General features: G+C 43.4%; 1 protein-coding gene across 2 annotated transcripts; it reads left to right on the top strand.

The window, feature by feature from the left end:
- The first annotated feature begins 749 nt into the window (after positions 1-749).
- On the top strand, positions 750-5,405 carry LOC123165186 (exonuclease 1). 2 transcript variants are annotated; one of them, XM_044582818.1, is made up of 11 exons: positions 750-1,011; positions 1,104-1,315; positions 1,742-1,820; positions 2,763-2,807; positions 2,881-3,030; positions 3,104-3,218; positions 3,500-3,600; positions 3,795-3,874; positions 3,983-4,075; positions 4,433-4,650; positions 4,853-5,405. In XM_044582818.1, the coding sequence occupies exons 1-11, from the start codon at positions 934-936 to the stop codon at positions 5,308-5,310; spliced, it is 1,629 nt and encodes a 542-aa protein (XP_044438753.1). In that variant the 5' UTR covers positions 750-933; the 3' UTR covers positions 5,311-5,405. The 2 variants fall into 2 exon arrangements, with proteins under 2 accessions (XP_044438753.1, XP_044438752.1); XM_044582817.1 differs by having other exon boundaries at positions 3,777-3,874.
- Positions 5,406-14,270: the final 8,865 nt, after the last annotated feature.

The following is a 14,270-nucleotide window of genomic DNA, read 5'->3' as shown; positions in this document are numbered from 1 at the left end:
ATAGCTGCCACCATCCGATCCCAAAGTTCGAGTTTTCACTCGGAGCAACTCGAAAGAGTAAGGGCACCGTGACGGAGCCTTCATGAAGGATACGGTGTCCACGGACGCCGCTGCCGTCGACCAATTCAAGATTGGGCAAGTGATGTACCCCGACACTCCCACCCCTTGACGCATCCTAGCTCCGCAACTACCAACTATCACCCACCCGCGTGGCCATGGCCGCTCGCCCGCACCTGAGGCGCAAGTTCCGCCCACGAACGCCGTGCCTCCCGTCACCAGGGCCGCCGCCCTGCATCCAGACACCCCAAGACCGACCAAAGTGACCGGCTTTGGGCCAAAAGGCACACCCGGTTGAAGAGACAAAAATAAATCTTGACTCACCCAGAGTTTTACAAGATACAAGGGGTTTAACAGAACCAAATGTTTGTGCATCAGCTGCCTTGCAGGTATGCACCTAACATGATCTACGTAACATTATACTTTGCACCTTATCTCGACATTGCTAACTACAACATAGTAATTGAGAATCCAACTATGCTTATCGCTGAAAATCGAGAATTGAATTTTAAGGGCAGCATATCTCAAGGGCAAACATGTTTAAGTTTTTGTGACAGTGAATATCATCTGCTTAATAGCCCGCGAAAAAGAATTTGCTTAACTGAGAATTGAGAGGCGCGGGAAATGAATCCGAGCCCGCGAAGCAAAAACGTTCGCTCGTCAAGTTCCCCACCCCCACACTGCCCAGGCAATCGTGGGACCCAAACTCCCGCTAAACCTGTCACAGCCCTCGCCCTGCCTCCTCGAGCTTTGAGCGTCATCTCCCCCCGCCTCAGCCGCCTGTGCCCCGCTTCGCCCCCGCATCCCCAAATCCCAACCCAAATCCTCCCCGAAACGAGCCGGAGTCGGCCGGTCTACCGTCGTCTCGGCACACCGATGGGGATCCCCAACCTGCTCCGCTTCATGAAGCCGTTCATCGAGCCCGTGCACATCAAGAAGTACGCCGGCCAGCGGGTAAGCAGATCCCCCGAATCCCGCAGGTTCTGTTGCATCTTTCGTCTTCCGCGAATTCATTCGTCGGTTCTTCTCCCCCGCCGCCTTCGCAGGTCGGCATCGACGCGTACTCCTGGCTCCACAAGGGGGCCTACTCGTGCAGCATGGAGCTGTGCATGAGCCCCAGGAGCGCCGGCGCCAGGCGCTACATCAGCTACTTCATGCACCATGTCAACCTCCTGCGGCACCACAAGGTCGTGCCCGTCGTCGTCTTTGACGGCGGCAGCATGCCTTGCAAGTCGGCCACGGATGAAGACCGGCACAAGTAAGGCCCATTCGATTCGTCAATACTATTTGGCTAAGAAATGCAGTTCCTTTTCCGCCCTTCCTTATGTGCAGTTTCATCTATCGCCTTGTAACTTGGTGCGATGTTTTGAGATTAAATGATTTGTTACTAGTAGTATGTTAGGGAACTCACATTGGAAGTATGCATGTATACAGAGGACTCGGTCCTAGTCAGCATTGGGAGTCTCTTTTGGTAGCTGGCTTTCAGTCTTAATATTTGGACAGTACAATCTGCCATCGACGATTGTTATTTATGTTCCTTGAAGATTGTTTTTGTTGTCCAAAAAATAAATACATATTTCCCTGATGCACAAATTTCTATGATGGATTTAAATGCAATGAAAATAAGGTTAACGTCCTGTTTCTGGTATACAATTTTATAAGTCACTTGGTTACTATAATTCAGGAAGAGGGAACTCAGTTTGGTGTTGGGGAAAGAAAAGCTGAAGCAAGGAAATACAGCTGCTGCAATCGACCTTTTCCGGGTAAACATCTAATTATCCTTGCAGTATTTACCAGACCAAGAAAATTTTGAATACTTGATATATTCAGGCATTCAATGCATATGTAACTAAGACATATGTTAGAAACAACCGTTTAAGAAAATACAATGGTGTAGAAATACTTTTGTTGGAATCTGATAATATTAAGTGAGAAACATAATATCTTTATGTGTATTCCTTTTCCAAGATTTAAAATGTGATTTGATGTCAGCAAAATTATTGAACTTCTAATGACTTAGAAATACTTCTGACTCACAAATTTACTAATATAATTTCCAGGTAAAGTTAAAATATGTGTACATATATATATGTGCTCAAACTGCAAGCTGTGGACTGTCAAGCAATGAGAATTTTCAAGGGGGGGGGGGGGGGTCAGTAACTTGTTACTGTGGAAAATTATTAAATCAATAAAACACTCTTTACAACAAAAGGACAAACACAAAATGCACAACTACTATTAACAATTTAACATGCACTTGAACTTTGATGTTTCCTTTTTTTTCCTTTTTCCAATGCATTTTCTATTACTAGCTGTGTCATTCTGGTCCGCAAGAGAAAAAACAAGATTTTCCATTCATCACGTTGACCTAATTAGATTGAAGTACAAATGTGGAATTATGCTTGTCCGTTAACTCATATGTTCAGGTTTGTTAGGAGATCCTTACAAATTTACAAATGGACGCTTCAGTTATTATCTTAAAATTCACCATTCCAGCTTATGGCCTCATCATTCTCTAAGTATCCTCCTTTCAACCCGGACCGTTCGCACTGTGTTTAACATTATAAAATATCAGCACAAAGTTCCTTTGAGCAGCCGATGACTTGTTTTTCTACCGCTTTAAAGGAAATATGGTTTGATGTTTCTAAATTTCGGTGCAGTTTTGATTATGTTTGTTAAAGCATCCTAATCTCATTCATCTGCAGAAAGCTGTGCAAATTACTCCATCGATGGCTTATCAACTGATTCAGGTGCTTCTTTGAAAGCTCTTCCATGTAACAATTCCTTGCCTTATGTAGCAAAATCTAATCTTTGTAAACCCAGATTTTAAAGACAGAAAACGTTGAGTTCGTGGTTGCTCCATACGAAGCAGATGCACAGTTGGCATATCTAGCTACTCTAGATGCTGATCAAGGGGGCATAGCTGCTGTTATAACAGAAGACAGTGACTTAATAGCATATGGTTGCACTGCTGTGAGATATTCACTTTGTTCTTCATTTTTTGTTCTTGATTCCTTTATTTTATCTAATGCATTTTAAGTTGTAGATTATATTTAAGATGGACCGCTTTGGGAATGGTGAAGAATTCATAATGGAGAAAACCTTGGAGACTGTAAAAGATGGTCTTTGCTTCCAGGATTTTGATCAAAACCTTTTTACTGGTAAACACCATTTCTGCATCTTGAAGACTTGAACTAGAGCACTATGGCGTGACTGATTGGTTCACCTGTTAAAGAAGCATTTATTTTTCTTGCTTTTGTTCATAGCATGCAGTTGCTAGTTTAATTTGCTCTGTAGGATAAGGGCATGCTGTCATCTTAGATCAATCCAGCTCTTGTGCAAAAGCCTTCCTTTTTGCGATATCTTCTCAGTTCTCACCCTGTATGCAGTGCACCGCCAACTTTTTGTTTTCTATTGACGTTTTCAATTTTTATCTGGACAGGCATGTGTATCCTTGCAGGATGTGACTTTCTTCCCTCAGTGCCTGGCATTGGTACTAAAAGGGCATATTCTCTCATCTCAAAACATAAAAATATTGACCTTGTAAGAAACTAAGAATAACTACTTTACTGATTACCTGCTATTTGTAAATCTCAAAGCATATTCTCAACATTGTTTAATCTGCAGTGATTAATGTTGTGTCATCCAGATATTTCAAAAAATCATTCATTCTCATGAAGAAACATGCCCCCTAGCATCTCTAATATAATTATTGGCAGGTGTTATCAACCTTGAAGCTTGACAAGCGGTATTCCGTGCCGGATGATTACATTGATTCCTTCTGGAAAACTCTGGCAGTATTCAATCATGCTAGAGTGTAAGATTGTGTTAGTGTTAGTTATGTGTATCTTGTACTCCGTATGTATTTCACAAAGACATTGTGCTGTACAAAATCTGATAAGTCACTTTCCTTCAAATGTCCCAGATATGATGTCAAAAGCAAGTCACTGAAACATTTAAAACCTTTGGAGGAACGATATCTTAACTACTTGGCGGGAGACCTGGATATTCTTGGACCGTATCCTTAAAGAGTTCTCTTTTATTCATGAGCTGTAGTGTGTGACATCTGTATGCAGTAATTTAATGGACGACTGCTTTTCTGACAATAACAGCACCAATATCGAACATGATTTTGATACTCCCAATTTTTGATACATCCATTTGCTGGTACCTTAAACAGCTGAGGAAGGGGAAAAAATCATAGCTTCTTAGACAGGATCACAGGTCACAAGTTACCACTGAAGTGAATGCACAATTTCACAAGATATCCATTTGCTGGTAATAGGCAACCTGATTAACACGGTTTTAATATTGTTTCATAGAACTATTTTATATTTCCTTATCTTATCAGTGCTCATTCCTTGATCTTCTAAAGAGCGCTAGCCCCATCAATGGCAAAAGCAATAGCAGAGGGGCGCTTGAATCCTGTTACAATGGAGACCTTTGATGAATTCTCCAGAACCATTAGCCTCATCGAGTTTATTGATACCTCTGCTCTCAATGTTGCTAATCAGCATGGTTCTCAGGAAATTTTGACACAAGAGAGCTCTATTACAATCTGTTCATCTGAGGAAAGCAGAGATGACATCACAGGCAAGTGTTGTATTTTACTGTCTAAAAAGTATATGAAGTTAAACCATCGTTAAACTATGCATTATTTACTTTGTTACCAAGGGTTTTATAGGACTTCTTTCTTTTTAATTAAAAGAGTGGCATTTGTACCCTTTGCTCTTTACTGCGATGAAACACCTTTATTCCAGGACTTCTCATAACCATTTCTTGTTTTCTTGAACAGCATGTGCTGTTGATGAGATTAGTAGTGGTGAACAGAGGGGCAACAAAGGAGTCCTTGCCCTTGGCAAGTTTCTACCGCAGAAGCATTCCTCTCCGGCAGTGGAATGCAAAGAAGTGAAGCCTAAAAACACCCCTGACAACAACCCATTCAAGAAGAGGAAATTACCCACTGACCAAGGTCAAGTACCAGATCAAAACGAGTTGCTAATCGATCTGGATGAAGAAGAAGCAGTTGTATTGTGCTCATCATTGTCACGAGAGAGTGTTGGCCCAGCAGAATCTCTTGATAGAAATGGAGTGTCAGCTGGATTGTGTTGGCCATTGACACAAGAAAGTGTGGCGTCTATTCCGAATGAGAGATCATCTAAGAGGCAAAGTCAGCAGGAAGCTTTCAGGAATAAAACCAACAAAAATAAAGATGAAAGGAGTGGACTTTTGAAATTTTTCATGCGTTTGTAATTCTGTCATGTTTTCCATTTCATTTTGTTTTCAGTTTTCCAATTCCATTCGTTAAGAAATTAATCAATACATTGCAGTATGGAAAAGTTATTTCATATCTATGTATGAGTTTTTCTCAAAATGGAATCAGATATGATTTTATTTCAAATAGAAATTCATTGCATACAGTTCTGATCTACCTGCAACAAGCCATAGGTAGTCTTTTTTTTTTTGACGTAGACACATATACATTCACCTCTATAAACACACACACATCTTCCCATACCATGCAAAAAAAAAACACATCTTCCCATGAACATTTTTAAGATACTAAGTCGACATAATATTTTGAGATTGACCAAGTCACCATATACATCTTTGTAGTCCATGGAAATGTTTCCTCCTATGAATGAATATTGCTGGAATGACTAAAATAAATCTAGAAAAATACGAACGCCAATGCTAAAATTTGGAACTTGAATTCGGGCTGGTTCCACGATAACAAACCTAACCAACTGAGTTTGCAGGTCATGTAAAAAAAAAAACTGAGTTTGCAGGTAGTCGGTATCCGAAACTCGCGTTCCTCCCGAACCACATGAAAGAAACTGACCTCACTGCTCGTTGCCGCGGTGCCGCCGCGTTCACCGCACGCACTCATTCGGCCGTCCCGCTCGCGCACCGACACCGGGTTCCCTTGGGAACGGCGGCGACGAGGAGGTCCGGCCCTTGGCGCGACCGGCGGCCCTCCCCCACCCCCCACGCGACGGGCATCGTACGGGGATGACTGGTGAGTATTCCTCAGAGCCCAATGAGAATGAGGGGCCCAACTTGCATAGTTTAATAGTAAAATTTTAGACATATCTGAATGTTTATGGCTGTGTTGAAAGCATGGAATGATTTTCTCCCAATCTCTTTTGTTCTTTGCTGCATCTGCTGCAGAATGGTGCATAAATGATAAATCATGTTTTCTTCTCACACTTCTATGAATTATAGGCATCATAATCTGCGGCATTCCCCATCTCCCTACCTTGCAAATGGGCCCAAAAGTTTCTACCCTAGTCTTCCCCCTTTGTACCTTTAGTAATCTGCGGTTTTCAACCTCACTGTTTTACTGCACCATTTCTTTTATACTAGTTCACTTTCACTCTGCTGCTTTCGGTGGCTAAACCTTTTGTTATTTTTTATGGCAATGCTGAATTTGGCTCATTGTGACTTACAGGCAACAGGCTAATGTCTTCTTCAGGGCATTGGTAATTTTGATCCTTCAGGAAGTTAGACAATTCCTTCGAAATACAGGCTGGAAAACCTGAGCTCTGCCAATGCAATTTTAATATTCAGTTGTGCTTCTGCACTGCTGCACATAAGCATATGACGCTCCTTTTCTTCTCTGTTGGGTTGATGTGGACTGGGAATCCATGCAGGTTTGGAATGTTCTGGGAGTTTTGTTCTGGTCAATCTAATCAAAATATTGCTTTCTGGGTGGATGCTCCAATATATCCAGATTGTTGGGTCTTTGTTTGCTTCCTGGTGGAGTACCAACATCAGTTAATTTCCGAATCCGACACTAAAATTTGGGGACTCAGTTACTCCTCCATCAATGGTTTGTTTCCTGCATGATACGATTCCCTCTACTTGCAAGAGACGTGTTACTGAACTTCACCCCATATATTTTGTTTTCACTCAAATTTACAAATGGAGTGCCTCACTCAGTTTACTGTCGGCTCCGCCCCCGCTGATAGAAACAAGCTTACCTTCACTAGAGACAGTACCTCCAGCGAAGACTCATGCAAACCCACTAGGGCAGAAGTCTATTAGAAGTCTATGAGTGGTTGATGACCTTTAAAGTTTGACCAGAATGTTGGTCCAAACAGGGCCAAATCCCAAGTACTGTATCTTAGTACCTGCAACAAGAAAGGCCATGAAATGGAATCAAAGGCCTTTGAGATATCCAACTTGAGGAGAACTCTCTGCTCTTTTTGCCAATGGAGCAATTTGGCTATTTGTTGGACCAAGATAAATTTTTCATGAATGCACATTCCTTTGACATAAGCACTTTGATTGGGAGACACCAAATCCTTGAGCTTCCTAGCCAGCCTATTGGCTAGCATTTTGGTGATAAGCTTGGAAAAGCTATGGACTAGGCTTATAGGGTGAAAGTCTTTGATTTCCATGGCATCTGGAGATTTTGGTAGCAGGGTGATATAGGCTGAATCCAGAAGGAATAATCTGCTCACATCTCCCTGCAGAACTCGCCATTGATGGATTTTTCATGATTTGGTTGCAATACCTTTTGGACTTGGTATGTTCTCCATCACCATTACATCACCTCATTATCCTCTGTTGTGATTAGACCCGTCCGGAAATTAATTTTGGAACTTAGCTTGCTCATGAGGGATGATATGTGCTCTGTCTTCTCCTAAGTGGTTCGATTTCTTGCATTTCTATTCTTTTAATGTTTAACTATAGCCCCACTTTGGGACCTTGCATGTTTGATTATGATTGTTCTTTTCTTGCAAATACTAGAATACATATATATTAAACAAGTCCAAGCTTTACAAGAACACCCTTGACAAAGAAATTTATAAACATGCCCAAGGGGAGTTCATCACCATCTTTGACCTGCACAATCCAACGGCATGTCATGGGCGTAGCTTGATCCGCACATGCCCTTTGTCGCTGAAACCAGAGAGTCATTGTAACTTTCCCTAGGAAATCATCATATATTGCCAGGAGATGCCAATGATGACGTTCCGAAGCACGAATAGTCATCCTAGAGAAGAAGGCGGAGACATGATGAGAGAACCAACCCCACATCGACGCTGGAAGTGTCATCTAAAGATCTTATTGACATGACAATCGGCGTCACCTCGAGCCGAGGCGGAAGCATCGAGGTTGACTCCTCCTCCCTGCCCCTCCACCCCATTATCTGCCGGAACTGATTTGGGAAACCAATCCTCACGTGCCCCGAGGTTGCACCGAAGCCAACAATGGACTTGCTCCATTGTGCTGTCGCCTCCACTGTTTTGATGGACGACATAAGGACACCAAACCTAATAACCTAAACCAAGGCTTCCCATGAGGGCGCAATCCATGGTCTCTCGTGACTCTCGGTGCCGTAATTGGCCGCCAGAGCCGAGGGAGACCGATGGAATCAGACAGCAAGGATGAGTGGTGACTAGGGATACATTAGACGGATCAGATGTCAGAGTAAGAAGACGCCATTGCTGCCTCGGACAAGGAAAAGTCTTAAAGAGTCACGCTCACACGACAATTAGAAAAAAAGTAGAAGTGCTTCTATTTCTGAAACTGGAATATTTCTTCGGTTCGGTACTCAGTTTAAGGCCGCAATAAACAAACCCAAATGATAAGTGTCACACGTGTGGCACGAAGTAACACCGCCCTGACGTTTTTACAACTAAAAATGCCATCCGAAAAAAAAACCGAAACCCTAAAAAAACTGAAACTTGCCATCCAAACTTCTGCCATGCTTCACAACTAAAGTTGCCATCCCCGGGTAATTAAAGTTGCCATAAAAAAATATCAGGGCGGAATTGCTTCGTGCCACACGTGTGGCACTTATCCATGGAAAGAGCAGCATTGCAGTGATACAAATTAAAGCCACACATCATTACAGATAATTTATAGAAGACATTCCATTTGATAGTCTAAATCATAGATTAAAATTGGTTCGACCAAACATAACACAACCTTGTTTCCGATCCCAAAAGACAACCACCGAGTAAAAGTTAAATGTGATGTAAAACTGAACTCCATGACTACAGTACAGGCAGATGCCATGCCATCTGCTAACTGAAATCATACATAGAAACTGGTTCTGCCTAACATATAGGATAACCTTATTTATGATCCCAAAAGATAACAGATAAAACTAAACTCCTTCTGACTAGCACAATTTCACACACAGAATGTGCAAGAATCGGCAGGTAGAGGAGCATCTCTCTGGAAGTTAGGGGCTAACGACCTAACTACAGCTCTTCACCCAAGATATTAACATCGTTGATTAATAAATCCTGCAGTCAGAAAATAAGTTTAGTTAGATGCAACCTTATCTAAGTCCGTACTGCTAGTACATTTATATATGTGCAAAGCCTGAAAAACTTAGAGACAAGATAAAATGGGCAGGCATCATGCAGCAAAAGAATGAGAAAGCTTCTTACTCTTAAGCATGTTGTTCCTCGGTAGAAATGTCATCCATCAAAAAACAATCATTAACAGCTTCCCAGAAATCATCACTGTCGATATTCAGTTGACCATCAACAGCTTCCTGATTAGCTGTGGCCTTGTGCTTGCGCAGGAGAATCCGCCTGCACCACCATCATTCAGCATCTGAGTTGGCGCGGCAGAAATGCCCATCTGAAGGTCAGGCATTGCAGCACCAATGCTTGAAGCACTACCAAGTGCGAAGTTACCATTCAGCATCTCCACTGAGCTTGTGTTGTTTGTTGATTGCGAAGTTACATTATCTCACGAGCTTTTTGTGTTGTTGCCAAGTACATTCGCATCCCACGGCTCATGATGTTGTTGATTGGAATTACATTCGGCATCTCCCACTCATGTTGTTTGATAAAAGTTACCATTCGCACTCACCGAGCTCATTTTGCCAAATGACCATTCGGCATCTCCACCGAGCTTATGTTGTTGTTGATTAATAAATCCTGCAGTCAGAAAACAAGTTTAGTTAGATGCAACCTTATCTAACTCCGTACTGCTAGTACATTTGCATATGTGCAAAGCCTGAAAAACTTAGAGACAATATAGTAAATGCCAAAACGAAAGCAGGCTGGGTAAGAATGGGCAGGCATCATGCAGGAAAAGAACGGGAAAGCTTCTTACCTCATTAAGCATGTTGATCGTGGTAAGAATGTCATCCATCGAAAAACTATCAACAACAGCTTCCAAGAAATCATCACTGTCGATATTCAGTTGACCATCAACAGCTTCCTGATCAGCTGTGCCTTGTGCTTGCGCAGGGAGAACGCCGCCTGCACCACCATCATTCAGCATCCGAGTTGGCGCGGCAGAAATGCCCATCTGAAGGTCAGGCATTGCAGCACGGATGCTTGAAGCACTACCAAGTGCGAAGTTACCATTCGGCATCTCCACCAAGCTTGTGCCGCCGTCCATTGCGAGGTAACCATTCAGCATCTCTACCCAGCTTGTGTTGTCGTCGATTGAGAGGTCACCATTCAACATCTCTACCGAGCTTGTGTTGCCGTCGATTGCGAGGTCACCATTCAGCACCTGTACTGAGCTTGTGCTGTTGTTGGTGGCTACATCACCGTCAAACGACGCCATCTCCTCACCGGAACCTGCCATCGATGTTGTGCTGTTTATGAAAGCTGCTATTTGGTTCTTCAGGTTGTCAAGACTCATCGGTGTTTGGCCAGCTATCTGGCCAGCTGGTGAGGCTGCAAGGCCTGTGAGCTGGTTGATGTTGGGGATGTTCCAATAGTCACGGCTAAGATCAGGATACTTCATAGGTGCTTGCCAGGAGTTGCCTAGGCGGTTCCGGGCGTCGCCATACGGACTCCTCTGAACCGGAGGCTGGAACCCCAGTTGGCGAGATGGCCGCACTGAAAACTGATTCACAGGCAAAGACGTCCCACCATTGTGTCTATTTCTGTCCGCAAGGGAGCTGCCACTACTCTGAAAGCCTCTGTTTGCCCCCAGTAGATTGCCACGCAGCATGCCCATGTAGGATGACTCGCCGCGGGAATGGCCGGAACTAAATGCGTCCCACGCCCCTGTGCCATTTGTCCTGTTTGTATATGCGCTGGAGGAAGAGGGCCGCTGCCTCAAACCCGGCAGCAGCCACGACAACCAAGGCCTGGAGAGCATGCTGCCACCATGGACACCGGCACCACGCGCTCCGAACGCGGACGGATGATCCATCCTTGTGGGGAGACTGGTAGGGTTCCAAGAGGCAGGGTTCGTGGGCGGCCGATATATCCCATGTCCATGGAAATACTTGCAGCTACCTTCTCCCCACCTTTCAGCAACAAGCAAATTGCACCTCTCTTCTGCCCCGTCCCCGGTCCTTGCGAGATACGTCCTGTACTTCTGAAATCAAAAGATAGGGAGCACATAGATGAGAGGCGCATCATGGATATTTTCACATTTTGTTTTTGATTGTTCTTAAGACGAACGTATATATGGAGAACAAATCAAAGGAACTGAAAGTGCTGCATGGCTCCAAAAACTCTAGAAATCATGGGGCATGCATTATATCCGACGTGTCACATTTTCACAGAAGAATAATTACAAGGTAACTAAGACAAAAGAAAAGGAAACAAGCCTATCCAGTTCCAGTTTTTGGGCAGCACTGTGAGATATGAACACAACCCAGCAACCCAGCAACATGGCAAAATATGATATAGTACGAGATAGGAATTCAATGCATACAAAATTCAGGTATAATTAAGGTGGTGGATGTGTTTCTGTATTTTGTACCAGCTTGATGCATCAATATACTGCCTATTATGTATAAAAAAGGTATACACGAGGAGTAGAAAGTAAACCTGCAGATGACTCCCAACACTCTCTCTGGAGACGTTATCCACATTCATGGCGGCCAGTATCTTCGATGGAACAGCCCCTGCAGCATACACATTCGCATAACCAGAAAGTTTTTATACCAGAGACAATAATGCCAAGATCACATGCTTCGTTTTGGTTAATACAGTAAGCCATGAGAAGTGTGATCGAGTAAGTTCTCTTACTCTTGATGCCGATCTGACTGACAGCCTCCACAAACTTGTCATGCAGCTCATTTCTCCATGTCGTCCTCGGCTTCTTCCAGGTCGATGGGTTTGGTGACAAGTTCTCCTTGTTCGCATCATGGCCATCTTCATCATGTTCATGACTCTTCGTCCATCCACGCTTGGTGCTCTTTGCACCGTCCTGCTCGCCGCCGCCGGGTCCTCCTGTAGGCTGCGCCTTCTCAGCGGCAGCATTACGGCTGCTGCTGCTGAGGTTCCATGGTTGAGGGGTTCTCCTCGCCATGACATGCCGCCACATGATATCGAGGTGCTTGGCTTGCACCGGTTTCACCAGGTACTGGCACGCTCCGTGAGCTATGCCTTTCTTCATAGCCTCGGGCCTCTCGTCCGCTGATAACACTGCAGATATTATCATATCATCAGTGGTTCAGTTTGGCAACGCAGGATTAAAAAAAAAACACTACTGCACCACTGAATGTCAATCCCTGTGGATTAAGATCAGAAAAAAAAGTGTTCATTTGATGAACTCTTGTCTTTTCCATATATGGATGCGGAAACTGTAAGCAGACGCGTTATACATGTTGAACAAACATCAAACGTGTCAAAGAAACTCTGCAATGTTCTATTCTGTTCCAAAGTGGAAATCGCGCAGGAATCAAGCTCATATCATGACAATTAAAAGCTGATCTGCAATTCAAACGGCTAGGATTTGACATACTATCCTCCCTCTCTCCTTGAGCTAGTATGTGGCAACGGTGTGCAGCTGATCGCATCAGCAAAGCAGAATGGAGCTACCGAGCTAGGTTATGTCATCCCTACACTGGATGGGAAAGGCGGGGCTCTTGGGAAGGCTGCAAAAAAAGACCGGACGCATCACCGAGCATCTCCAGGGTAGTTTTAACCACTTGAAGGTCTCCATGATACAAACTCATGAATGGAGAAGCGCTGGATGTCAAAGTCGTGCCGGGCCAGGAGAGCCAGGAAGTTATTGCGCTCCGCCGCCACCACAAGGGAATGCATGACATCCGTCAATAAAAATAGCTAATTGTTTGTGCGTTGCAATGGATGCATACATATTCTAGTGGTTCAACAAAAAACATGTACGACATATACCTTACACCCAACATATTTTAGATTTTGATAAAATTTGATTTGATTTGAGTATGGGTAGGGAAGGCAATGAAAGTTTTGATTTAGATGCGGTTTTGGTAAGTTTTGATTTAATTCCGGTATGGGTAGGGGAACACATGGAAAATTTTGATTTAGTTGAGATTTTGATAAGAGATTTGATTTGATTTAGGTATGGGTGGGAAAATGCAAGATTTTTTATTCAGTTGAGATTTTGATAAGTTTTGATTTAATTGAATTAATGCATGACATGGGGGAGAGTGGCGTACAAGAGGAAAAAAACAAACTAGAGAGGGGCAGAGGTGGAGGCAAACATACAACAACCAACTCTCCTTTGATAGCAGTGACGAAAATCATTGAGGAGAGCGTATTACCTTGCCTCAAATCCCTGACATGCTGAATGACAGGTTTCAGTGAGCAATCAAAGAGTATGCGCGTGGTGGTAGAAGACAATACAGTTTTGATCTAGGAGTGACATACCACTGGGGTCCAAAATCATACGCAGAAGAATCTCAAGCAAGGACCAAGCGAGCGTATCAAACATTCAAGCCATGTGGTCCCTTTCGAGTCTAATTGTCCCCAGGTCATTCAAGTTGCTTATAAGATTAGACCAGTTTCATTTTCTCATTGCCCAAGGGATCAAACAAGGTGGCACACACTTTAACTAGAAGTTTCTATGATTTAAATTTTGTATTTTCCGGGATGGTGATGCTTCATATTTTCTTCTAGCTAAACTGGTTCGTGATGTAGTAGCTGTCATTTGAGTTTAATAAAGTGTGCCACACCTTCCAAAAAAGAAGCGACCATATCAAGTGCCTTGGCGATGGCGATCTTGAGCAAGATAACAACTTCTCTTTTGAAGCAGCCGGGCGGTCTGGCGAACGAGGAGGAAATTATCGTGCGTTGTTCACTTCTTCAAAAGGCACCCTGAATGTGCAATACCAGACCGGAGTGGAAGTACCTTGAAGACGATCTTCACAAAGTTATCAACTACTCCCTTCGTCCCATAATATAAGAGCGTTTTTATACTAAACTAGTGTAAAAAACGCTCTTATATTATGGGACCGAGGGAGTAGTATTTGAAGTTACTAAAGAACATGTTTGGTTCAACCC

This window comes from Triticum aestivum, chromosome 7D (genome assembly GCF_018294505.1).
Source record: "Triticum aestivum cultivar Chinese Spring chromosome 7D, IWGSC CS RefSeq v2.1, whole genome shotgun sequence".
Taxonomy (NCBI): domain Eukaryota; kingdom Viridiplantae; phylum Streptophyta; class Magnoliopsida; order Poales; family Poaceae; genus Triticum; species Triticum aestivum.
The sequence above is the reverse complement of the archived record's forward strand: the minus strand, read 5'-3'. Positions and strand labels throughout refer to the sequence as shown.

What these genes read in the sequence shown, in the direction of transcription:
- LOC123165186 (XM_044582817.1), top strand. Translation starts at nt 934, where the DNA reads ATGGGGATCCCCAACCTGCTCCGCTTCATGAAGCCGTTCATCGAGCCC. An exon ending in AGAAGTACGCCGGCCAGCGG is followed by an intron (nt 1,012 to 1,103) that starts GTAAGCAGATCC and finishes CCGCCTTCGCAG; the next exon opens with GTCGGCATCGACGCGTACTC. An exon ending in TGATCAAAACCTTTTTACTG is followed by an intron (nt 3,219 to 3,499) that starts GTAAACACCATT and finishes TTATCTGGACAG; the next exon opens with GCATGTGTATCCTTGCAGGA.